Source organism: Narcine bancroftii, chromosome 7 (assembly GCF_036971445.1).
Source record: "Narcine bancroftii isolate sNarBan1 chromosome 7, sNarBan1.hap1, whole genome shotgun sequence".
NCBI lineage: Eukaryota > Metazoa > Chordata > Chondrichthyes > Torpediniformes > Narcinidae > Narcine > Narcine bancroftii.
The window spans coordinates 24156647-24183586 of record NC_091475.1 but is presented as its reverse complement, the minus strand read 5'-3'; the positions used below and the strand labels follow the sequence as shown (position 1 = coordinate 24183586).

Below are 26940 nucleotides of genomic sequence, written 5' to 3'. Positions count from 1 at the left end.
GTGCCTTCAGGGAAGCTCAGCTTTCCACTTGGACAACAGTAACAGAGAGAGGAGCAGACATACCGTCTCCCCGCCGACAGCAGTGAGTGGCTGGCACTGAAAGGTATTTCGAACGTCAGAGAGATCAATGTGGAGTAAATAGACCAGGGGCAGTCGATCGAAATCTGGATTCAAGCAGAGGGAAAGGTTACCAATGTGCTGGAACAGGGAGCCAGTCCACCCTCTTCACCCCCAGTGCTCTGAGGGTGCCCTTGAAGTGGCAGTGTCCACATACTGTGCACAGGGTGGGTGTGCGGAGTCACCCAGCAGCATCCTGTGTGGTGTCACTCATCAGCACTGACTGGTGCCCCCCATTCAGCACCCTGTCCCCCATTGGCACCCAGTGTGGTGTCACCCATCGGCATACTGTCATTCAGAAGCACCCTGCAAGGTGTCACCCATTGGCACCCTGTGTGGCGTCCTCCATTGGCACCCTGTGTGGTGTCACCCATCGGCATACTGTCATTCAGAAGCACCTTGCAAGGTGTCACCCATTGGCACCCTGTGTGGCGTCCTCCATTGGCACCCTGTGTGACATCCTCCATTGGCACCCTGTGAGGCGTCCTCCATTGGCACCCTGGGGGTCACCACCCAGGGTGCCAATAGGGTGCATCAAAGCAAGGGAAAGGAGCAGCTCTGCTCAAGACCACAGAAGGTGGTGAATGCAGCTTAGAACATCACACAAATCCTCTCCTCCATGGATTCCATTTACATCTTGTGCCGGGACCCACACAGTCTGCGGGCTCATGAGAACCAGGTATCGGACCCACACAGTCTGCGGGCTCATGAGAACCAGGTATCGGAGCCAGGATTTGAAAGGTTACTGTGGGCAAAAAGGCCTCCCGAAGGATGTCGGGGACTGAAGGCTTCCTGATTGTGTCAGAGGTTTGGACCTAGAGCTCAGGTTGCCAATAGATCAGACAGGAGTCTGTGTGGCTGCAGAGGCTACGGGAGCGCTGGAGTCAAATTCACATACACTCAGCGACTCTGAAGTGACTTTCTTTTGCTTCTCTTTCTCTCTTATTATAAGGGGCACCAAGCAATACTCATGGCACTTCTTTGTCTGCCTTACAGCAGGCAGAAGACAATCTTATGTAATATTACAGGTTCAGCACAACAAGTTGAACCTCTTTAATCGCACGACTTTGGGCCCTGGCCATTGCCGGACCACTAAAAATGCCGGAGAACAGAAATTGACCCCTAAGGTAACCCCCGATGTAAACATACCAAAGGTAGAACAAAGCTTAAAACAGGAAATGATACTTTGGTAGCGGTTAGCGCAACATCTTTACAGCACCAGTGATGAGGAAGTTAGTACAAACTCCTCGCAGACAGCACAGGACTCGAATTCTAGTCGCGATCACTAGTACTGTAAAGGTTGAATCTGCCACTATTAGCACAATCTCCTTACAGACATCACAGGACACTAACCCTGGTCCCGATTGTGGCAGATTCAATCTTTACAGCACTAGTGGTCAGGACCGGGGTTCAAATCCCGTGCTGTCTGTAAGGAGTTTGTACTAACAACGGCAGATTCAAAACGTGCCAGACCATGGGAGTTTCCAGATCACAGAGCGCATTATAATAGAGGTTAAACCTGAATTATATGGCAATAAAGAAATCTTGAATCTAACACACTGAAGGACCCATCAAATCCTGGACACACTCCCTCCTCCCATTGGGGAGAAGGCTCAAGTGTGGAAGTGCACAACAAGCTTGAAAACAATTTGTTCCCTGCAGCCATCAGGCTCCTGAATGAACCCACAACAGTGCTCTCACACTGCCCTTGCTTGGTGTGATTTACTCATTTCACTGTGACACTGAACACTATTTGTTATGCTTTGTTGTACTTTTGCATGAACATTAGATTTGTCCTGCGAGACTGCTCATGGAAAGAACCGTTCTCACTATACCAGACAGGAGACAAATAAAAGTGAACGTCCACTGTGGCATCCCAGCTAGCAAGCCCACAGGTATTACCAGCCCATCACTGGCACAGGAATGTCTCCGCACCTTCTGGTCGATGGAAGTCATGCAGGGGACCTCTGGCTTAGCTTTCTCGTGGCCTCTGCGGGCTCCCCTTACATCAGCACTGGGTTTCTCGGAGTCCGGGGGCGTTGGCAGTGTGGAAGGTATGTGGCAGATGACGTGCAGGTCAAACTCAATGAGATGATAAGCAGGAGCCAAAGGCAGACTGATGCTGGTGATCTTGCCGGATGACTGGATGGTTAACGGAGCCTCCGACAGTTTGTCTGTTTCAAACAAAACCTGTTGTGAATACTCTAAAAGTTAAATACAGAGTGATATTCCCTCTGCCTTAGAGCAAACACTTATAGGGCAGACTGAGGAAACGAGAGATATTACTGGAAAGATGAATGCCCTCCATGAGGTCTGGGGAGGAGGAAGATGCTGGGAACACAACTCAGACCACCACTTAAGCCAACCTCCCCTCCGCTACCTTGGGAAAGCTACCAACATATGAAAGGACCCATCCTACCTCCATGACACACTCTATTCTCCTCTCCCACCAAGTAAAGTCAGCAGGGGCTGGGCACGGTGCACGACATCCAATAGGGGCTGAGTCCTGTTTCCAGCCTCTCTACATCAAGCCACAATTCAGAACCACCTCTGATTGCTCTGGGGCAAGAGGAAACACTGGTTTCTCTGCAAAGTGGGGGGGGTGTCTGAACTGATGGGGAAGTGGGGGGAGGAAGGTTTGGGTCCCCTTACCCACAGTCCATGCAGCTACCCCGATAGACAGTGGGAACTGGTGGACAATTATCCTCCTTGATGAAGGGCTTAAGCCTAAAACGTTGGTTGTGTATCTTTATGTACACTGTTTGACCTGCTGAGTTTCTCCAGCATTGTGTTTTTACTTCAACCTTGGTGTCTAGACTTTTGTTTTGCCTCGATTCTTTTGTATTGATTGCCTTTTCCTCTGCAGCCCAGCCCCAGCAGGAGTCCCTGTGACTGAGTGAGCTGTACCTGGGGACAGAGCTCACCAGTCACCTGCCAGCCAGGTTGAGACCTAGTGCGGACACTTACATGAAAGTTGTCCAGCTTGAGTTGGTAAGGTGTACGGCATCGTCAATCTGTGCTCCTGGCCCATCACCGGTGTGAAAGCAACATTGAACTAACAGTGCAGGCACCCAAACAAGACATAATTTACCCATACATCTTATGGATGGCAACAGCTCCTCCCATTTTCACTTGGGCCAGTAACGGTGAGGATTGTAACAGTGCCCCTTGGAGCTCTGTGTTTCGGGCACTGACCAACTTACCCCCGCTGTTGGTGGATACAAGAGCAGTGGTGCTTGCAGAGTGAAGGATAGGCAGAGTGTCGGTGATACTCAGCTGCAGTGCGTCTCCACTCCTCACTGTGTAATGGCCTGTGTGTATCGTAAACTTCACCCGCTGAGAGATGCCAGCTAGGAGATTATCTGGAATAGAGAGAGCACGGATAGAATTCTGGATCTCAAAATATCCAAAAGGCAGTTGGATGTGGCAAGAGAGATCAAAGGGAAGAGGGTACGGAGGTCGAACGATCAGCCACGATTGTATTGAATGGTGGTGTTGGCTCAAAGGGCTACACAGTCTCCGGGAAACTATTCCAGTGACGGGCTGACTGCCCAGTGAGGTCCCTTTCAGGCCAACCATCACTCATGCTATACACAAAACTGAAGGAAGGTTGTAACCCTCCCCCCCCCGCCCCCCCCGTGATAAAACAACACAGCATCAGAGAAAATTGACTCATTTTTGGGAGAGTCTGCAGTTTTAGGAAAGAGAGGGAGTCTGCAGTTTTGGGAACTATCGCCTGAAAGTGGCGTGGCATCCCCAGCACATCTCCACTGCAGGTCCCAAAGTGGACAGGATCCAGGGTGGGCAGGGACAGAGACCTCCCCACACCCACTTTGAAACATGCCTCTCCCCTCCCCACTGACCAGGACTGCCAGCCAGGTTTATGGTCAGGTACTCACCAGTCACGGGCTCCACCTTGAGTTGTGGCTCCTGTGAGTAAACCTCGTACTGAACAATGGGGTAGATGTGAGAGAGGGTGAACTGGACGCAGCCCAGAGAGGCAGACAGCTGCCGCAGTGTGTAGGTGCCCGTATCCTTAGCCTGGATACAAAACAACACAAATCACAGAGATAACACACTCATTCAAAACAGCTGGTCTTTACTGTTCTCAACCGAACTCAATAACCCAAATAGGAGACGGATCCCACACACACTGAACCTCACTGGAGGTGGGGGGGTAGAAACAGGTCCCATCCACACTAACCCTCAATGGGGGGACAGATCCCACCCACACACTGACCCTCAATGGGGAGGGACGGGTCCCACACACTGACCCTCAATGGGGAGGGACGGGTCCCCCACACTGACCCTCAATGGGGAGGGACGGGTCCCCCACACTGACCCTCAATGGGGAGGGACGGGTCCCCCACACTGACCCTCAATGGGGAGGGACGGGTCCCCCACACTGACCCTCAATGGGGAGGGACGGGTCCCCCACACTGACCCTCAATGGGGAGGGACGGGTCCCCCACACTGACCCTCAATGGGGAGGGACGGGTCCCCCACACTGACCCTCAATGGGGAGGGACGGGTCCCCCACACTGACCCTCAATGGGGAGGGACGGGTCCCCCACACTGACCCTCAATGGGGAGGGACGGGTCCCCCACACTGACCCTCAATGGGGAGGGACGGGTCCCCCACACTGACCCTCAATGGGGAGGGACGGGTCCCCCACACTGACCCTCAATGGGGAGGGACGGGTCCCCCACACTGACCCTCAATGGGGAGGGACGGGTCCCCCACACTGACCCTCAATGGGGAGGGACGGGTCCCCCACACTGACCCTCAATGGGGAGGGACGGGTCCCCCACACTGACCCTCAATGGGGAGGGACGGGTCCCCCACACTGACCCTCAATGGGGAGGGACGGGTCCCCCACACTGACCCTCAATGGGGAGGGACGGGTCCCCCACACTGACCCTCAATGGGGAGGGACGGGTCCCCCACACTGACCCTCAATGGGGAGGGACGGGTCCCACACACTGACCCTCAATGGGGAGGGACGGGTCCCCCACACTGACCCTCAATGGGGAGGGACGGGTCCCACACACTGACCCTCAATGGGGAGGGACGGGTCCCACACACTGACCCTCAATGGGGAGGGACGGGTCCCATACACACTGACCTCACTGGGGAAAAGGTCCACATACACTGACCTCACTGGGGGGACAGGTCCGACACACTGACCCTCGCTGGGGGGACAGGTCCGACACACTGACCCTCGCTTGGGATGGTCCCACACACACTGACCCTCACTTGGGATGGTCCCACACACACTGACCCTCACTTGGGATGGTCCCACACACACACACACTGTCCCTCACTTGGGATGGGTGTCAGACACATCGACCCTCATTGGTGGACGGGTCCCACACACACCGACCATCATTGGGGGACAGGTCCCACATATACACTTTCCACTGGTCCCTGTCCCAGTTAATTCTTGGGATAAGGTGCCAGTGGAAAAGGCATTAATGTGCCACTGCCACACACACTTGGACTAGGGAAGTGAGTGCTAACGGAGTATTCAGTCAAGGTTCTGTGTAAGCACTGGCCTGGGTCTTGAAGAGAACAGTGTTGAGTCCCGGCTGCAGCAGCACCACACTGGTGCGCAGGGTGTGGGCGCTGTCTTCCAGGACCAGTCCTGCAGAGCGCTCAATGGATGTGCTGCTTCCTTGCCTCCGCAGGAGGAGGTGGACATTCTTGCAGATAATCCCGCTGGAGTTGAGTGAGTTGTCCGAGGGACTCCGGTCATGAAGCTCGTACAGTTCAATACCCGGCTGACTGGTGCGGGGACAGCACGGGCCTGTGGGTTCGCTGGGGAAGACAATGATCCCAGTGGCATTCCGGCCCTTCCCTGCCACCTCTGAGCTCCTCTTGACATTGTCCTTGTTGCTGGCCAAGTGCAGGTGGATGGAGAAGTAGTCCAGGGGTACAGGGATGGGCATGAGGCTGTATATGGTCAGCTCCAAGGTGAGGTCCCCACCTACGTGCACCACCGCCCCCGCTGGTTCGAATCGCAAGCTCCTCAGCTGGGCAAAGCCCTGCATCGGCAGCAGCAGCTGTTCCACTGGAAACAGAGCAAAACCCTTCACCCACTGCAGACTGACTGCTGCGAAGCCAGTGCACAGAGCACTATCAGAGTCCAGACCCCTACGAACCACATGCACAGCCAAATCCAAACCTTACCTCAGCCCTGCTCCCATTGGAACTGAAAGCCACATCACACTCTCCCACCATCTCCAGCCTGATCATCCAGAGACAGAACAAGGCTGAGGTTCTGCACCCCCTCACACCTCCCCCACTCCACACCCCCACCCACCCCCACACAACCACTCCACACATCCCCCCACCGCGCGCACCCCCCACCCCCCAACCCCACCACTGCCATGCACATGCACTCCCTCCACCCCAACAACACACACAGCCTCCCCACCACATCCCCACCCCATCTGTCACATCCCCAACCTGCTGGCAGACCAGCTGCCAGTTGAACCACCCCGCCACACCTCCTTGACCCCCACCCCTCCCCCATTGCTGCCCAGTGTGACGCAGGAGTAGGGTAGGCTCACCCTGGTCACCAGCCGACTGCCTGGCCAGCCTCAGGATCTCTTGGCAGAAATGAGTCCGCTCTCTGTCAGGGAGGCAGCTGTCTGCTGCCAACAGACTGCTCGTCTGGAGGTAGCTGGCAGGCTGGGTTAAGGGTAATCCCAGCTTTAGCAAGGTACACAGCACTCCACCCTTGCCTCGTCATCACAGGGTTGGACAACACAACAGACCCGACGGCACACTCCACCATCTTATCCAACTGTATGAGAAAGACATACAGCGCAGTAACAGGCCCTTCCGCCCCAAGAGCCCATGCAGCCCAATTAACCTACTAACCACGAATGTTTTCGAAGGGTGAGAGGAAACCAGAGCCCCCGGGGAAAAACAACTCAGACATGGGGTGAATGTACAAACTCCTTACAGACAGCTCCAAGTTCAAAACATGGTCACTGGCACTGTAAAGGCATTGCGCTAACTGCTTTGCTAACTGCACTACACACTTGCTACTCGTCCCACTTGCTTGCATTAACTCCACATTCCTCTGTTTTCTGCTCATTCAGGACACATCAACGTGCCCTGAAATGTCCACCGCCTCCTCCAGCAGCTCAGTCCAGATACCAACTGCTCTCTATGGGGAGGAAAATGTATACCTCACATCCCCTTTCTAATGAAACAAGCCCCTGCAGCAGACAGGAGGCATATCAGTAAAAATACAGAAAGACTGAACGGGCTGCTGGAGCAAAGGAGGCTGAGGGGATTCCCTCATTTCATTTCTCCATTCACCTTCATACCATCATAAATCCAGTCATAACAGTAACGTGGAAGGGGTGAAGAGGAGAATTACCAGGATGCTGGCAGGGCTGCATAGTTTGTGTGACGGGGTGAGGCTGGATAGGCTGGGTCTTCATTCCCTCCAGTGCAACAGGTGGAGGAGAGACTGAAATGTTTACAAAGCCGCGATGGGCGTGGATAAAGTGAATGGTCAGTATTTATCCCCACTTGAACCAGAGTTGAAAAGTGAGAGGGAAGAAGCTCCATTGTCAGGGGGTGGTGGACAGGGACACGGAGAGGAAAGGTTTAGGGGGAATACGGGCCAAACGCAGGCAAATGGGACAAGGTCAGGTAGACAATTGGGTCAGTTGGGCTGAAGGACGTGTCCCTGTGCTGAGTAACCCGATGACTATATACAGAAAGCATGTACAGAGATATTGTTGATAAAAGTTCAAATACTGTGCATAGTGGACAAAAACAGAGCAGAAACAGTCCACGGGACTCACTTGTGCAGAAAAACAGAGAAGAAGTTTCTTCAGCCAGAAGCTAGTGAATCTGTGGAATTCACTGCCACATATGGCTGTGGGGGCCAGGTCATTGGAAAGATTTAAAGCAGAGGTTGATAAGGTTAGTAAGGATGCCAAGGTTATCGGTTGAAAGAGGGAGAATGGGGTTAAGAGGAAAATTTATCAGCCATGATGGGCCAAACAGCATAATTCTGCCCTTAGTCTTATTAAGGACCCATGGTTGTTGATGTTGTGCGCAGGCAGGGGACACGTTGCTGAAGGATACTTCTCCGTTTGCTGAAGTCGGTTCTGACACTCCGCCAGTTGTTTCCTGGTGTGGGCAATGAGGAGAGGCCAGCCTTCTGACAGATAGGTGCTGAGTGCCTCCTGCAGGTAACCCTCTGCTTTCTCTGGTTCACCTTTCTGCCTGAAACAACAACTAGCAGCTCACTAAAATTGGGGGCACAGCTCATGTGGGGAGACAGAGAAACACATCAGATTCTGTCGCAATCGGCTCTGTTTTTTACAGTAAACATGCAAAAGAACAAGTTTGATTTTTCAAGCAGAACCAGTTGGTGAAGGAAAACCTGCTCAACTGAATAAAAATCTGACTGGGTTTTTTTAATTAGGAAAAAAAATCGACAAAGATAATGCAGTGGATGTTATGTACATGGATTTTCCAAGGTATTTGAGAAGATTACAAACAAAAGGTTTGTTTGCAATTGACAGGCTCTTGATACAAAACCTCGACTAAGTCCTTGCACACCCCATGGAGACTGCTCAACTTGCTGAGTTCCTCCAGTTTGTTTTTTTTTTCACCCCCAGGACCAGGAATGTACAGAGGTAACCTGGAGTGCACATCCATAGCTCCTTGAAAGTGGCCATGCAAGCAGATAGTGCAGTAACATCAGTCAGAGCAGGAATATAAAAGTTGGGAAGTCAGCCTTCCCTAGATATAGGAAAGAGATCATGAATCTGGAAAGGGTACAGAAAAGATTTACAAGAACGTTACTGGGTTATAGGGAGAGACTGAATTGGCTGGGACTTTTCACACAGGAGCATCAGAGGCAGAATGGTGATCTTTTGAGGGTTATAAAATCACAGGACATAGATAAGGTAAATGCTCAGTCTTTATCCCCCAGGGTAAAGAAATCTAAAACCAGAGGACATAGGTTTAAGATGAGGGGATAAAAATTTACAAAAGGACCTTCTTCACACAAAGGTTAATGGAACAAGTAGTGTCTGTGTACATACATGTAGAAATCAGCCAGGTCCTTTCCCAATAACTGTGCAGAGCGGAACCGGCCAATGGTCTTGAACATGTCAATCGCAGCATCTGACAGGTCCTGCAAGGCAATTGAGAAAATTGTGAGCAAGGGCAAGAAGCCTTTGGCTGGCAAAGACGCAAGCTCAGCCCACACTGCGTGTAACCTCTCCGACCCACAACACAGTAGGTATGAGATGCCCAGACTCCAGGTTACAAGAACAAGTGGGCACAGCCCCTCAGACCTGCCCTGCCATTGAACATGGCCCATCTTCATTGGCCTCATCTCCACCTGTGCCAGTACCCCATAACCCTCCATTCCTTGATCTTACAAATATTTATTTCTCCCCAACTTTCATTGATCTAATGATCCAGCCTCTGAGAGGAAATCCCACATAATGATGAGTGCCGGTGGTCAGGGTGCAGGGGAGGTGGAGGCTGACACCCTTGGCTAGCCAGGACCCAAAGGTTCTGCTCACTTAGATTTATTGTCAGAGTACATACATGACATCACGTACAAACTTGAGATTCTTTAACCTGCGGGCAAGGCAGAATTACCACTTACTGGTAATGCAAAAACACTGTACTTAACATAAACATGTAAACAAATAAAGAAATGTAAACAAACTGACTGTGCAATAGAGAAAAAAAATCATTAAAGTCCTTAAATGAGTCCCTGAATTTTTTTTAAATTTTTTTATTTTTCACACTATGAACCATATTAACCAAAATACACACATACATTTCCCTCTTGAATACAAGTCATTGTCTCCCCTTTCTCCCCCCTCCTTTCCTCCCAACTTCCCAAACCCCTCCAAACCCATTAAACGTTCCACATATACAATACAATAAACCCATTAAAGAATGTCATCACAAAATTAAAATAAACAAGAAAATTGTGTCATCTATTTTTACACACTGGGTCAGTTCATTTCATCTTCTTCTCATTCTATCATTTTAGGGGGTGGAGATCCGCGGTAGGCCCTCTCTGTTGTGTTCCATGTACGGTTCCCAAATTTGTTCAAATAATGTGGCTTCATTTTTTAAATTATATGTTATTTTTTCCAATGGAATACCTTTATTCATTTCTATGTACCACTGCTGTACTCTCAGGCTCTCTTCTGACTTCCAAGTTGACATTATACATTTTTTTGCTACTGCTAAGGCTATCATAATGAATCTTTTTTGTGCTTCATCCAGTTTGAGGCCTAATTCTTTACTTCTTATATTACTTAGAAGAAAGATCTCTGGATTTTTTGGTACGTTGCTTTTTGTGATTTTATTTAATACCTGATTTAGATCTTCCCAAAACTTTTCCACTTTCTCACATGCCCAAATTGCATGTACTGTTGTTCCCATTTCCTTCTTACAGCGAAAACATCTATCTGATAACGTTGGATCCCATTTATTTAACTTTTGGGGCATGATATATAGTCTGTGTAACCAATTATATTGTATCATGCTTAACCTCGTGTTTATTATATTTCTCTTAGTTCCGGAGCATAGCTTTTTCCATATTTCATTTTTTATCTTTATGTTTAGATCTTGTTCCCACTTTTGTTTGGGTTTATAGCTTATTTCATCATTTTCTTTCTCTTGCAGTTTGATGTACATGTTTGTTATAAATCTTTTAATCATCATTGTGTCTGTAATCACATATTCAAAGCTGCTTCCTTCTGGTAATCTCAATCTGCTTCCCAGTTCGTCCTTTAAGTAGATTTTCAGTTGGTGGTATGCAAACATTGTACCATGAGTTATTCCATATTTGTACTTCATTTGTTCAAATGATAAATTATTTCCCAAAAAGCAATTTTCTATCTTTTAATCCCTTTTCTCTCCCATTCTCTAAAGGAAAGGTTATCTATTGTGAAAGGGATTAGTTGATTTTACGTCAATAATAATTTTGGTAGTTGGTAATTTGTTTTTTTTCCTTTCTACATGAATCTTCTTCCAAATGTTGAGCAGATGGTGCAGTACTGGGGAACTTCTATATTGCACCAGTTTTTCATCCCACTTATAAAGTATATGTTCTGGTACCTTCTCCCCTATTTTATCTAGCTCTATCCTCCAATCTCGTTTTTCCCTTGTTTGATAAAAATCTGATAGATATCTTAATTGTGCTGCTCTATAATAATTTTTAAAGTTTGGTAGCTGCAAACCACCTTGTATGTACCATTCTGTTAATTTATCTAGCGCTATCCTCAGTTTCCCCCCTTTCCATAAGAATTTCCTTATTATTTTCTTTAGCTCATTGAAGAATTTGTCTGTTAAGGAAATTGGTAACGATTGAAATAGGTATTGTATCCTTGGGAAGATATTCATTTTAATGCAATTTACCCTTCCCATCAGTGTTAGTGGTAAATCTTTCCAATATTCTAAGTCATCTTGTAATTTCTTCATTAATGGCTGATAATTTAATTTGTATAGATGGCCTAGATTATTATCTAGTCCAATACCTAGGTATCGGATTGCTTGTGTTTGCCATTTAAATGGTGATTCTGCTTTAAACTTTGTGAAATCCGCATTATTCATTGGCATCGCTTCACTTTTATTTGCGTTGATATTGTACCCCGATATTTCTCCATATTCCTTCAATTTCTTATGTAATTCTTTTATTGATAATTCTGGTTCTGTTAAGTATACTATGATGTCATCTGCAAATAGACTGATTTTATATTCCTTCACTTTTATTTTTATCCCTTTTATTTTATTTTTTGTTCTTATCAATTCTGCCAATGGTTCTATTGCTAAAGAGAACAGTGAGGTAGATAGCGGACATCCCTGCCGAGTTGACCTGCTTAATTTAAATTGGTTCGATATATATCCATTGACTGTTACCTTCGCCACTTGTCCCTTATATAATGCTTTAATCCAATTAATATATTTCTCTGGTAGGTTGAACCTCTGTAATACTTTGAATAAATAATTCCATTCTACCCTGTCAAAGGCTTTCTCTGCGTCTAAAGCAACAACCACTGTTCGTGTCTTATTTCCATGTACTGCATGGATTAAGTTAATGAACTTACAGATATTGTCCGTCTTTTCTTAATAAATCCAGTTTGATCGAGTTTTACTATTTTTGGTACACAGTCGGCCAATCTGTTTGCTAATAGTTTTGCTATTATCTTATAATCTGAGTTAAGTAGAGATATTGGTCTATACAATGCTGGTGTTAGTGGATCTTTCCCCATCTTTGGCATTATTGTAATCACTGCTGTTTTACATGAATCTGGCATGTTTTGTGGTTCTTCAATCTGGTTCATTACTTCCAGGAGAGGAGGAATTAGTAACTCTTTAAATGTTTTATAGAATTCTATTGGGAGTCCGTCCTCCCCAGGCGTTTTATTGTTCGGTAGCTTTTTTAATATATCTTGCATCTCCTCTATTTCAAATGGTTTTATCAATTTGTTTTGCTCCTCTTCTTGCAATTTTGGCAGTTCAATTTTAGTTAGAAACTCATCTATTTTGTCTTCTTTTCCTTCATTCTCAGTTCGGTATAATTGCTCGTAGAATTCCTTAAAGTTTTCATTGATCTCTGATGGGTTATATGTAATTTGTTTGTCCTTTTTCCTTGATGCCAATACCATCCTTTTAGCTTGTTCTGTTTTAAGCTGCCAAGCCAGTATTTTGTGCATTTTTTTTCTCCTAGCTCGTAATACTTCTGCTTTATTTTCATTATGTTCTTCTCCACCTTATACATTTGTAGTGTTTCGTATTTTATTTTTTTGTTCGGCAATTCTCTTCTTTTTGTTGTATCTTCCCTTGTTGCTAGTTCTTTTTCTGTACTTACTATTTCTCTTTTCAGCTATTCTATTTCCCAATTGTAGTCCTTCTTCAGCTTAGTTACATAACTTATTATCTGCCCTCTGATGAAGGCTTTCATTGCATCCCATAATATAAATTTGTCTTTCACTGATTCCATATTTATTTTAAAGTACATTTTAATTTGGAGCTCAATAAATTCTCTAAAATCCTGTCTTTTAAGTAGCATGAAGTTTAATCTCCATCTATATGTTCCTGGTGGGATGTTCTCCAGTTCTATTGCTAATAACAGGGGTGAGTGAGCCCACCTCACTGACAAAAGGCAAAGGAGGAAAAACCCAACACCCAACCCCAACCAACCAATTTTCCCCTGCAACCGTGTCTGCCTGTCCCGCATCGGACTTGTCAGCCACAAACGAGCCTGCAGCTGACGTGGACTTTTTACCCCCTCCATAAATCTTCGTCCGCGAAGCCAAGCCAAAGAGAAAAGATATGTTCCTGGTGGGATGTTCTCCAGTTCTATTGCTAATAACAGGGGTGAGTGATCAGATAACAATCTAGTTTTATATTCCGTTTTCCTAACTCTCCTTTGGATATGGGCTGACAGCAGGAACAAGTCAATCCTTGAGTATGTTTTATGTCTACTCGAATAATATGAGTATTCCTTCTCCTTTGGGTGTTGTCTCCTCCATATATCCAAAAGTTGCATTTCCTGCATTGATTTAACCATAAATTTGGCTATTTTGTTCTTTCTGCTAGTCTTTTGTCCAGTTTTATCCATCTTTGAATCCAAATTAAGGTTAAAGTCCCCTCCTATCAATATATTCCCCTGCATAACTACAATCTTCAAAAAAAATCTTGCATAAACTTTTGATCTATTCTTTAGGTGCATATATATTTACCAAATTCCAGAGTTCTGAATATATCTGACATTTTAACATTACATATCTCCCTGCTGGATCTATTATTTCCTCCTCTATTTTGATTGTACATTTTTATTGATTAATATAGCTACACCTCTGGCTTTTGAGTTATATGATGCTGCCATTACGTGCCCTACCCAGTCTCTCCTTAATTTATTATGTTCCACTTCAGTTAGATGCGTTTCCTGCACGAATGCTATATCTATTTTTTCTTTATTCAATTAATTTAATAGCCTCTTCCTTTTGATTTGGTTATGTATTCTGTTAATATTTATAGTCATATAGTTCAACATGGCCATATACTTTGTTAACATCTCATTTCTGCTTCCTCACCACCAACTTTCCCCTTTTCTATTTCTTAGTTTTCTTTTTTTGAACGCACTGTATGACAACACTTCTAAAACATAAAATATTTCAACCATTCCCACATCTAAAATTCCCTTAACCCCAAGTGTCCCCCCCCCCCCCCTCTGAGTCACCCCTTGTCCCTTGCCGGGCAACCACAACTCCCCTTTCCATTCGGACTGCGAACCCATTCGCAAGTGTCAACTGATTTCACAGTGACTGTTATTCTCTCCCACCCAACCCCCTCCAGAAAGACTTTTATCTTCACATTACAACAAAGCTCCCCCTCTTTTCTTCTCTTTATCTTTTTATTTTTAATTTATTATTGTTTTTTTAACCCCTCCTCTTCCCCCCCCTTCTCCCTTACTTCCCTTTCCCTCCTTTAGTTCTTATTTATACATTATTTTTACTTCTTTATATGTAGTTTGTCGTCGTTCTTTGTTCTTGTTACATCTCTTCTTCTGTCTTGCGGGCGTTCTGCAAATTCTCGTGCTTTCTCCGGATCCGAGAACAAACTGTTTTGCTGCCCCAGGATAACTATTTTAAGCTCCGCTGGATATCTTAAAATAAATTTATAGCCTTTCTTCCATAGGATCGATTTTGCTGCGTTAAACTCCTTCCTCTTCTTTAGGAGCTCAAAACTTAGTCTGGGTAGAAAACATTTTTTGACCTTTGTATTCCAGCAGTTTTTTTGTTTTCTCTAATTTTATTCATTGCTTTCTCCAATGTATTTTCTCTTGTCGTGTATCTCAGAAATTTTACTAAAATGGATCTTGGTTTTTGTTGTGACTGTGGTTTCAGGGCTAATTTTCTGTGTGCCCTTTCTATTTCCATTCCTTCCTGCATTTCTGGCATTCCCAGGACTTTTGGGATCCATTCTTTTATAAATTCTTTCATATCTTTGCCTTCTTCATCTTCCTTAAGGCCCACTATCTTTTTATTGTTTCGCCTATTATAGTTTTCCATTATATCCATCTTTTGAGCTAACAACTCCTGTGTTTCTTTAACTTTTTTGTCACTTTCTTCAAATTTTCTTTTTAAGTCGTTCACTCCCATTTCTACTGCCATTACACGTTCTTCCACATTTTCTAATCCTTTCTCTATATCTGTTCTGACCAGCTCTATTCTACTTACTTTTTCTTCTGTACTTTTCATTTTTCTTTTCATTTCACTAAATTCCAGTGTCAACCATTCTTTTAATGCTTTCATTTGTTCTTGAAAATTTTTTTTATCTATGTACTGTCCATTCATTTTACCTCCTATTCTTCTGTCAGAGCTTGGTGTTCTCCTTCTGTGTCTGCTCTTGGGTTTGTGTCTTCTATTTCTCTTCCTTTTATCTGTGTCTCTTCTGACTTTCTTGTTGAGCTGCTTGTCTCAGTTTGTTGGGTATTTTTTTTCTATGGTTTCTTGATGTTGGTCCTCTTCTTCTGGGCTGGTTATCTGTTGTGTCTCTAGTTTCCTTTTTTCTTTCTCACCCCTCCCGTTCCCGTTGCTTTCTTTATCTTCCAGCTGGGAGCCCTGCTGTCGGGCATCTCTCACCTGTTTGTGCTGTGGAGTGAAACTCCACAGCTGGTCCCCCCTCCCGTTGGTGTTCTCTTTGTCATGTGCAGTTGCGTACCCCTGTTTGGCTCCGTGAGCCATTTTTGCAGTCCTGCAGTCGATGGGTCGCGACCCTGCGGGGTCTCCACTAACCTCGGGGAGCGGGCTCCTCTTTCCATGGCGGGTCCCTGTTTTTTTGTGCAGGTAAGGCCTTCACCTTTCTCTTCCGGTGTCTTTCTTTCTTCTTTTCATCCCGTTGCTTTTGGCTTTTCTTTCTTAGGTGCCATTTTCTCTCCACCTTTATTTTTTATTTGTTGTTATTTGTGTTTCTGGGGCTTTGCTTTTTCTTCACTTTTTTCCTTCTTTTCTGGAGAGAGCTGGTATTCTCCTACCAACCACTACTCCATCACGTGACTCCCCAAAGGAGTCCCTGATTGAGTTTGTTGTTGAGGAGTCTGATGGTGGAGGGGGAGCAGCTGTTCCTGAACCTGGTGATGTGAGTCTTGTCAGACGGCAGGGGTGAGAACAGAACATGTGGATGCTTGAAGATTGCTGCTGTTATCCGACAGCACAATTCCCCGTAGATATTCTCGATGGCGATAAGGGCTTTGCCAGTGATGTCTTGGGCTTTACGCTCATTTTGTGATGCAGCCAGTCAGTACACTTTCCACCACATGTCTGTATAAATTTGCCGTGGTTTCTTATGTCATAACAAAGCTCCACAAACTTTTGAGGAGAGACACTGACATATTTTCTTCACGACGCCATTAGTGTGTTGGGTCCAGGAAAGATCCTCTGAGATAGTGACTTACAAGAACTAATTTGCTTGTGCTCTCCACCTTTGATTCCCTCAATGATCATTGGATCGTACACCTCTGGTTTTCCCTTCCTTAAGTCAACTAACAGCTTTTGGTTTTGGTGACATCAGCACTCATTGAATCAGGCTCAGGACCCTCATATGTGGATCACAACCTCAGCATTGTCACCTCAGCAGCCCAGGGTCAGAATCCCCTGTTCCCCCCCCTCACCTGCAACCTGGGAACACCCCCATCAGGAGCATCCTCGTAGACCCAGAATCCCAGGGCTCCACCATCACCAGGAAACAACTCCCCTCCCCAACCAGGAGCCCCTGCATGCCAGGGTCAGGAGATCCCTGCAGCCCCTCTCTGACATGCTAGTGCAGGAACCAGGATGCAGGAGCCCCCTGCATGCCTCACCTGTGAATCGGGAGCACCCCCTCCCCCAGCAACCCAAGCCCCGGGAGCCTTGGTCAACTCCATGTCTGGGAGCCCCGGAGGACAGTTTTACCAAGTAGTGCTTCTCAAAGGCCTCCACAGATGACAACGCCTCATTCAGGGTCTTGTAGGGGCTCTGTGGGCTGTTGGCTGCAAGTGAACAGAAAAATTTCTGTTAGAATAGCTGCCCATTGCATGAAGTCCCTCCATGAGCCAGCTCCCCGGAATTATACACCCCCTCCCCCGGGATTGCAGCCCCCTCACTGGGATGATAAAACACTCTCCATTCCACTCACTCACTTGATCATGAAGAATCTCTTCAGATTTGCCTCAAGCATACACCCTCTGCTTCCTATGGTCTTCGAGGGAGAGAACCTAAATGGACAATATTTTCCCCTAGTCAAGCCTCGTTCTAGATTGGAGTCACAGAGTCGCTCAGCACAGAACAGGCCCTGCTTGTCCATGCCGACCAAGTCGACATTGTGGGCTAGTCCCGTTGACATGCATCTGGTCCACATCCTTCTAAACCCTTCCTATATCTGTCCAAATGGGTTTTGACTGTCTTTGGCAACTCATTCCAAATTCAGACCACCCCCTTGGAGTGGTAAAGTTGCCCCTCAGGCCCCAAAGTCTCTCAGAAGTGGAAACATCTACTCCACATCAACCCTGAAATTGATACTCTGTAATTGTGGTCTTGTTCTTCTGCTTTACACGAAATGTGAGAGATAACCATCTAGTCTGCTCGCAAAAGAACCCTTCTCGCTGTACCAGGTAAAAGTGACAAATATGCAAAAACAGTCAGAATACCTCTCACTTTAAAATTAAATTAAATTTAGACATACAACACGGTAACAAACAGGCCCTTCCAGACCACAAGCCCATGACACCCCAAGCCTCAGTACATTTTGAAGGGTGAGAGGAAACTGGAGCCCTTGGGGGATAAGCCTCACAGGCATCGAGAGAACATACAAATTCCTTACGGACAGTGCCAGATTTGTACACCAGTCGCTGGTGCCATGATAGTGTTTTGCTCACCGCTACGCTAACCGCTACGCTAATTTTATCAGGAACAAGCCAAGCCTATCCAAACGCCTCAGTACTGAATACCCACATTTAGACAACTAAAGAAGATTTTAAATTCCACAGCTGCAGAGTTGGATGGTATTCAAAAATGTTGGAGGAACTCAGCAGGTCTCACAAAGGAGGTAAAGATGTGTAACCAACTTTATGCTCTATGACCTCAACCCTAATATGTTGATAATTCTCTATGTCTTTACCTCCTATGGATGCTGCAAGACCAGCTGAGTTCCTCCATATTTCTGTTTTTTTACTACAATCACAGTGTCTGCAGACTTTTGTGTTTCACTGGGTGGAATTCAAACCCATTTCATCAGTTTGTCAAGCAGAAACTTGACTGAAGTGTGAAGACTTAATACATTTGATGAAGAGATGTATAAAACCTAGACATCACCCCTGTCACTACCTCTTCTCACCAACAGAAAATGTTGGCACTGCCGTAACTGCAGATATGGGAGACATAGCACTCCCCCACAGAGTCCAACCGCCCTGTTTGACTACAGTCAACTCCTTACAGGCTTTAAATGGCCTGTTAAAGGAGCTGACAGTTGTTTTATTGAATTCCTGCATCTTCAGGATTTGCGCCCAAGATGACAACGTCTAGGATCGGCAGCAGCCACGAGCTGTTGCAGACTCCGGGGAAGCGGAGGACTAGCGCAAGGCAGGAGAAAAAGCAAAGGAGATGATCCATGAGATTGTGTCCACAGTGGCAGACCAATGAGAGGTGCTGCGGCTGAATAACACACAGGAGGTGGGCAGTTGAAAACTCAAGTCTAGGAACCCATGCAGGCTGTGGGCAGCTGGCGATTGGGGTCAAGGGATTTACACCAGGTTGCGGACTGCTGGAGACTGGCTTAAGGGGTACCAGGAGTTGGAACCAGGATGTGAGAGGGTGCCGAGAGCCCTGAGGTTTGGATCTGGAGCTTGAGTTGCCAGTGGTTTGGACTGGACTCTGTGAGGCTGCGTTAAGCACTGGAGGTGAATCCACGGACACTCAATGACTCTGAGGGAACTCTCTTTTGCTTCTCTTTCTCTGACTGTAAAGGGTGCTACAGACAATTTCTGCTGGCGAATCTGTCTGCCTGACAGCAGACTAAAGGCAATTTCATGTGATGTGACAATGTTTTTATTACATGACAATAAAATTAATCTACTTTCGGGCAGAGGATAAAAAACCCTAAAGTGCAGCATTTCTAGGTTCAAGAACAATTTTTATCCAACACTTAGCAAGCTCTTAAACCTCCCTGTACTACCCTCACCCTAAACTACTCTGAACCAACAAAAGATCTGTCTGCACAAATGGTGTAGCTTTTTTTGTTAAAACACAGTGGCCAACTGTGAAAATTACATATTTATTTTCCTACTTTGATATTTATTTTGTTCCTCTTTGTGGCAACTTGTGTCAATGACATAAACTGCTGTGATGTGTCGACATGACTGGGAAGCTGCAGTGAAATTTCCGTTGCCCCTGCACCCTGTGATTAAGTATTTGAAATAAACTCTCATTAATGAGGAAAGGTTGAAAGGGATTTGCACCACCCAACGCTCCAGAGGGAAGAGATCAAGCAGAGAGTAAATCAACAACACTCAGATAGATTAAAGTAAGAACAGAAATGCTGGAGAAACTCAGCAGGTCTTGCAGAGTCCATAGGAGGTAAGTATATATAACTGATGTTTCAGGCTTGAGCCCTTCTTCAAAGTGTGAGTAAAAATCAGTCAGGTCTCTGAATTAAAAGCTTGGGGTGAAGGGAAGAATGGGCAAGGGGAGAAGGGAAGAATGGGCAAGGGGAGAAGGGAAGAATGGGCAAGGGGAGAAGGGAAGAATGGGCAAGGGGAGAAGGGAAGAATGGGCAAGGGGAGAAGGGAAGAATGGGCAAGGGGAGAAGGGAAGAATGGGCAAGGGGAGAAGGGAAGAATGGGCAAGGGGAGAAGGGAAGAATGGGCAAGGGGAGAAGGGAAGAATGGGCAAGGGGAGAAGGGAAGAATGGGCAAGGGGAGAAGGGAAGAATGGGCAAGGGGAGAAGGGAAGAATGGGCAAGGGGAGAAGGGAAGAATGGGCAAGGGGAGAAGGGAAGAATGGGCAAGGGGAGAAGGGAAGAATGGGCAAGGGGAGAAGGGAAGAATGGGCAAGGGGAGAAGGGAAGAATGGGCAAGGGGAGAAGGGAAGAATGGGCAAGGGGAGAAGGGAAGAATGGGCAAGGGGAGAAGGGAAGAATGGGCAAGGGGAGAAGGGAAGAATGGGCAAGGGGAGAAGGGAAGAATGGGCAAGGGGAGAAGGGAAGAATTGTCAAGGGGAGAAGGGAAGAATGGGCAAGGGAAGGAGCACAGACCAGGATGGGACAGAGGAGAGAATTGACTGGGAGTAAGGGGTGGTGTAAAAATACGATGCTGGGGAAACTCAGCAGGTCAAACAGTGAACTTTATATAGCAGAGAAAGATACATGCTAGGATTTTGTGCGTTTTTTCACCTAGTTCATAATATTTCTGTTTTGTCTTCATTATATTCTTCTCCACCTTATATGTTTGTAGTGTTTCATATTTTATTTTTTTATCTGCCAATTCTCTTCTTTTAGTGTATCTTCCTTCATTGCTAATTCTTTTTCTATATTTACTATTTCCCTTTCCAACTGCTCTGTTTCCTGATTATAGTCCTTCTTCATCTTGGTTACATAACTTATTATTTGCCCTCTAATGAATGCTTTCATTGCATCCCATAGTATAAACTTATCTTCCACTGATTTCGTATTTATTTCAAAATACATTTTAATTTGTTTTTCAATAAATTCTCTAAACTCCTGCCTTTTAAGTAACATGGGGTTTAATCTCCATCTATACATTCTTGGAGGGATGTCCTCTAACTTTACTGTCAATATTAAGGGTGAATGGTCCGATAGTATTCTAGCTTTATGTTCTGTTTTTTTCACTCTATCTTGCATACGAGCTGATAACAGAAATAGGTCTATTCTTGAGTATGTTTTATGTCTAGCCGAGTAATATGAATACACCTTTTCCTTTGGGTGTTGTTTCCTCCATATATCCAAAAGTTGCATTTCTTCCATCGATTTAATTATAAATTTGGTTACTTTGTTCTTTCTGTTAATTTTTTTCCCAGTTTTGTCCATATTTGAATCCAAATTCAGGTTGAAGTCCCCTCCTATTAATATGTTCCCTTGCGTGTCTGCTATTTTCAAAAAGATATCTTGCATAAACTTTTGATCTTCTTCGTTAGGTGAATATACATTGAGTAGATTCCAAAACTCCGAATATATCTGACATTTTATCATTACATATCTCCCTGCTGGATCTATTATTTCCTCTTCTATTTTAAATGGCACATTTTTACTAATTAATATAGCTACTCCTCTTGGTTTTGAATTATACGATGCTGCTGTTACGTGTCCTACCCAATCTCTCTTTAATTTCTTGTGCTCCAATTCAGTTAAATGTGTTTCTTGCACAAATGCTATATCAATTTTTTCTTTTTTCAGTAAATTTAGCAGTTTCTTCCTTTTAATTTGGTTATGTATTCCATTAATATTTAAAGTCATATAGTTCAACGTAGCCATATTATACTTTGTTTATCTTCCCTTTCCGTTTCTCCATCATTACCTTTCCTTCTTATCCATTTCTGTTTTCTTGTTTTGAACCCTTTATAAGACAACATTCCTAAAACATCAAACATTTTCCTTATTCTCCTATTTAAAACTTCTTTAGCCCCAATCCCCCCCTTCCCCTCCTGAGTTGTCCTTTATCCCTTATCGGACAACCACATCTCCCCTCTCCATTTGGATTTGCGAATTCACTCGCAAGCGTCAGCTGATTTTGCAGTGACCGTAACTCCTCCCCACCCAGCCCCCCCAGAAAAGATTTCACTTTTCATATGTAACAAAGGTCACTCTTTTAATTCCCTCCTTATTCCCTCTATTCCATTTCCTTCCCTTATTAATTCTTGTCTATACTATCTATATTTTCCTCTAAATACGGATACATTCATGTATGCACATTATACATATACACACATATACCTCTTTACCCACATACATATAAATCGTGGTCATTTTTACTCTTATTACATGTCTTCATCTCTCTGTTTGTTTTGTGGTTGTTCTGCAAATTTCCTTGCTTCCTCTGGATCCGAGAATAGTTTTTTTCCATAAGATCGTTTTCGATGTATTGAACTCCTTCCTCTTCTTCAGGAGTTCAAAACTTATGTGCCTTTTTAGTTCGCAGTCTTTTGTACTCTCGTTACACGTCTTCATCTCTCAGTCTATTTTGTAATTGTTCTGCAAATTTTCGTGCTTCCTCTGGATCCGAGAATAGTCTGTTTTGCTGTCCTGGAATAAATATTTTCAATACCGCTGGATGCTTTAGTATAAATTTATACCCTTTCTTCCATAAAATCGCCTTTGCTGTATTGAACTCCTTTCTCTTCTTCAGGAGTTCAAAACTTATATCTGGATAAATGAAGATTTTTTGCCCTTTGTACTCCAGTGGCTTGTTGCCCTCTCTTACTTTTTCCATTGTTTTCTCCAGTACCTTTTCTCTTGTAGTATATCTTAGGAATTTTACTAAAATCGATCTTGGCTTTTGTTGTGGTTGTGGTTTAAAGGCCAATGCTCTATGTGCCCTTTCTATTTCCATTTCTTGCTGTAGTTCTGGACATCCTAGGATCCTAGGGATCCAATCTTTTATAAACTCTCTCATATTCTTGCCTTCTTCATCTTCCTTAAGGCCCACTATCTTTATGTTATTTCTTCTGTTATAATTTTCCATTATATCTATTTTCTGAGCTAACAGTTCTTGTGTCTCTTTAACTTTTTTATTAGATTCCTCTAACTTCTTTTTTAAGTCTTCTACCTCCATTTCTACTGCTGCTTCTCGTTCTTCCACCTTGTCCATTTTTTTTCCCATTTCTGATAAGGTCATATCTATTTTATTCATTTTCTCTTCTGTATTGTTTATTCTTCTTAAATCATTAAATTCTTGTGCTTGCCATTCTTTAAATGACTCCATGTATTCTTTAATAAGAGAAAGTATATCCTTTGTCTTGCCTTTCCCTTCTTCTTCTATTTCACTGTACTCTTCCTCTTCTTCTTCCTCTGGGTTGGCCATCTGTTGTTTCTTTGTTGTCCTTTTCTTCTCTTCTTTCTTGTTTTCGTTGTCTTCTATATTCTCCTCTTGCTGCAGGTGTTCTGCAGCTGTCATTGCCGGCTGTGGAGATCGACTCCCCAGCTGGTCACCCCTCCCGTCGGTGTGTTCTTTTGCATGCGCGGTTGCGCACTTTTACTTGGCTCAGCGAGCCATTTTTGTAGTCCACTTTCTACCGACCTGAGGGAGCGGGTTTCTCTCTCCACTGCGGGCCTCTTCGAACAGGTAAGGTCTTCTCCTTCTTCTTTCGTTGTCTTCTCTTCCTCTCTTCTTACCGTTGGTTTTGATTTTTCTTTTTTCGTCGCCATCTTCTTTCCACCTTTATACTCACTTTACTTTAATTTTTATTTTTGTGCCTTTGTGTTTTCCTTTGTTTTTTCCGACTTTTCTGGAGAGGGCTGGAGTTCACCGTCCGGCCACTACTCCATCACGTGACTCCTCAAGGTATTAAAGAATTAATGATGGGGTGAGGGAGAGAGTGTTGTTTCAGGCTCTGTGGAAGCAGAGCTAGGGGAAAGGAGGCAGAAGGGAGATTTGATAGAGTTATATAAAATTATGAGGGGTACAGATAGAGTAAATGCAAGTAGGCTTTTTCCAATGAGGGTAGGTGAAATACAAACCAGAGGACATGGCTTAAGTGTGAAAGGGCAAATGTTTGGGGGAAACATCTTCGTATAGAGAGTGGTGGGAGTGTAGAACGAGCTGCCACCTGAAGTGGTGAATGTGGACTCAATTTTAACATTTAAGAAGAATTTGAACAGGTACATAGATGGGAGACATGGGCTATGGACTGGGTGCAGGTCAGTGGGACTAGCAAAATAATAGTTTGTCACAGACAAGAAGGTTCGAAGAGCCTGTTTTCTGTGCTGTAGTGCTGGATATAGATAGAAAAAAAAAAGGGGGGGGAGAAGAGAGAGAAAGAAAGAAATGGAGACATAGGTATAGATGGGGAGAACAGAAAGCAGAGAACTCAATTTAATATCATCCTGTTGGAGGATGCCCAAATGGACGTCCAGGCAAACAGGACTTGCCCCTTTCATAAAAAAGCTCACATCATCCCAGTGTCATGCCACAGTTTGGATGCACTATTTCTCTGGAGAAGCACACACTTCCAGACTGAAAACCCTATCGATCTTGGTGATCTCACCCTGGTTCCAAACACATCACATGTCCAACTTCACTAGTAAAGAGTTTATTATCATAAACATGAGTACAATGCAGAAATACACCAAAATTCTTACTTGCTGCAGCCACACAGGTAGATAAGATACACTAATTGCAATAATGTAAATTACTACAAAATGCTAAGTCAGAGAAAGAGGTAAAATTTTTAAAAAGTGAATTAAAAACTTCAGTTTTCATGTGCAAAAAAAGTGACATCTCAAAAGTGTTGATGAACCTCGGTCTTCCTGGAGTAGTTTATGGTGAGGGAGGTGCGGGGAGGTTCCAGAACTCGATAGCTGTTAGAAAGAAACTCTTCTTGAACCTAGAGGTGCTATCCTTCAGGCTTCTATACCTTCTGCCAGAAAGTAACAGCGAAAAGAGGTTGTGACCAGGATGATGGGGTCCTTTATGGTGTTGGCTGCTTTCTTGAGGCAGCGCCTCACATCATTGTCTTTAATGTGACAGATATTTTGAGTGCAACAACATGTGGGCTCACAGAGTAAGGGAGAGCAGTGGAGGAAGAGGGAGGCAGATGCTACAAGAGGAGAGAACCAGGAAGGTGACCAGGAGCTGCTGTTGCACTGTTGATCAGGCCAAGGCCCAATTACCTGTTTCGGGTCTCTCTGCTCCCAGTCCCGCCAAGACGTCCACTGTCCTGTTCAGGTCTTCGGAATCTGGTCCTTTCTCGGTGACGAGCCCACACAGGTAGCCGAGCGACTTCAGCTGAGGGTCAAAAGAGCAAGAATTACACCAAGCGATGGCATGGATGCACTCCACCATCTGACCAAGCAACTCTCTGAGCAGATCCAACCACCCCATTCCCCCAGAAGTGGGAACTCCATTCCCTGAGCCCACCTCTACTATGGAGGACACTTAGGTCTGTTCAAAGAAATGCTTTGAGAGGGAGGGCAGGCTGAAGGGCCAAAGCCAGTTAACCAACCCATACATCCATGGATGAGCAGAGGGTCCCTTCCACAGCAGCCAACACGTCCCATGGACACTCGGATAACGGTGACAAAGCAGAGCATCGGACCATTGTGTCATTTCATTACAATGCACCTGCCTCAGAATTGTATCCTTGAACAACAGATATCAGCATTCTTCCATTGACCAACAGGTCTGGCACTCCCTAACTTCCCTCTCCTCCACTTTCTGGTCCAGGCAGGAGGTTTCTCAGACAATTACAGGGCACTGGAGTCATTCACTGCAGCCCAGTGCAGGCATGTCCTAGTACTCATGCCATGGATGGATAGGCCAGCAGAACCTTATACCCTTTAACCTGCAGGCAACCTGGCATGCTTCATTATTAAGGGGTAAAATTAAAAATTATTAGTTATTTGATTTTCCAGCATCCAGTCCACCATAGCAACCTTCTCCCCAAAATACACAGTTGAATAAGAACATACAGTGCCCTCCATAATGTTTGGGACAGACATTAATTTTTCCTTTATTTGCTCCTGTGCTCCACAGTTTTAAATTTGTAACCAAACAATTCACATGTAATTAAAGTGCACTTTCCAGATTTTATTGGTGATATCAATGAATGACAAACTTCAAGCGGTCATTGATGCAAGGGATATGTAACAAAGTATGAAACATGACTACTTGAATATACATACCACTGCTATGGTCCAAATCTTATGGTGCCCTAAAATGAAGTGATAATGTACAAAAAGTGCTGCAATTTCCACATGGTCAAACCAAAATGTATACAATTACCCTTAAAGAAAATCTGTAATATGCACTTTAATTACATGTGAATTGTTTGATCGTTCCTCCAATTATTAAAATCACAGCTGATGTGGTCGTTGACTCAGCTCCACCATCCTGCTTTTTATCCATAACCCTCAATTCCCTTATTTTGAAAACATGTATTTTAAAATATATTTACTGAGGTCACCGCTACTGCTTCCTTGAGCAGAGAATTCCACAGAATCACCGCTCTCTGGGAGCAGTTCCTTCTCATCTCCATCCTAAATCTACTCCCCTGAATCTTGAGGCTCTGCTCCAAGTTATAGTTTCACCTACCAGCAGAAACAACCTCCCTGCTTTTATCTCATCGATTCATCATTTTATTCCTTCAAGGTCCCCTTCATCTTTCTAAATTCCAGCAAGTGTAGTCCCAGACAACTCGATCTCTCCACATGGGCTAACCCCCTCAACTCCGGAATCAATCTGGTCAACCTCCTCTGCACCGCCTCCAATGCCAGTACATCCATCCTCAAGAAAAATTCATATTTCAGAATTATTGTCAGAGTACATACATAACATCACACAGCGCTGAGATTCTTTTTCCTGCAGGTGCACAAGAATTACGACTAATTGGTAGTGGGAAAATAAAACTGTACAAAGTGTAAACATGTAAAGAACTGTAAAATGTCAACAAACTGTAATACAGAGAGAATTAAAAAAATAAAATCAATAAAATGCACAAGTAAGAGTCCTTAAATGAGTCTCTGAGTTGGTTGTAGAGGAGTCTGATGGTGGAGGGGTAGCAGCTGTTCCTGAACCTGGTGGTGCGAGTCTTCTGGCACCTAAA

The 26940-nt window shown here is 44.8% G+C and overlaps 1 protein-coding gene across 3 annotated transcripts in view; it reads right to left on the bottom strand.

The window, feature by feature from the left end:
• The window catches only part of trappc10 (trafficking protein particle complex subunit 10), an 83568-nt gene that overhangs the window by 23463 nt on the left and 33165 nt on the right, over positions 1-26940 (bottom strand). For all 3 annotated transcript variants that reach the window (XM_069889126.1, XM_069889127.1, XM_069889129.1), the window contains exons 9-18: positions 25010-25124; positions 17086-17162; positions 9199-9290; positions 8231-8371; positions 6691-6803; positions 5674-6188; positions 4017-4158; positions 3321-3479; positions 2053-2291; positions 64-164 (exon numbers count right to left, since the gene is read on the bottom strand). In XM_069889126.1, coding sequence (XP_069745227.1) covers positions 64-164; positions 2053-2291; positions 3321-3479; positions 4017-4158; positions 5674-6188; positions 6691-6803; positions 8231-8371; positions 9199-9290; positions 17086-17162; positions 25010-25124 — 1694 coding nt within the window. The remainder of the gene's footprint in view (positions 1-63; positions 165-2052; positions 2292-3320; positions 3480-4016; positions 4159-5673; positions 6189-6690; positions 6804-8230; positions 8372-9198; positions 9291-17085; positions 17163-25009; positions 25125-26940) is intronic.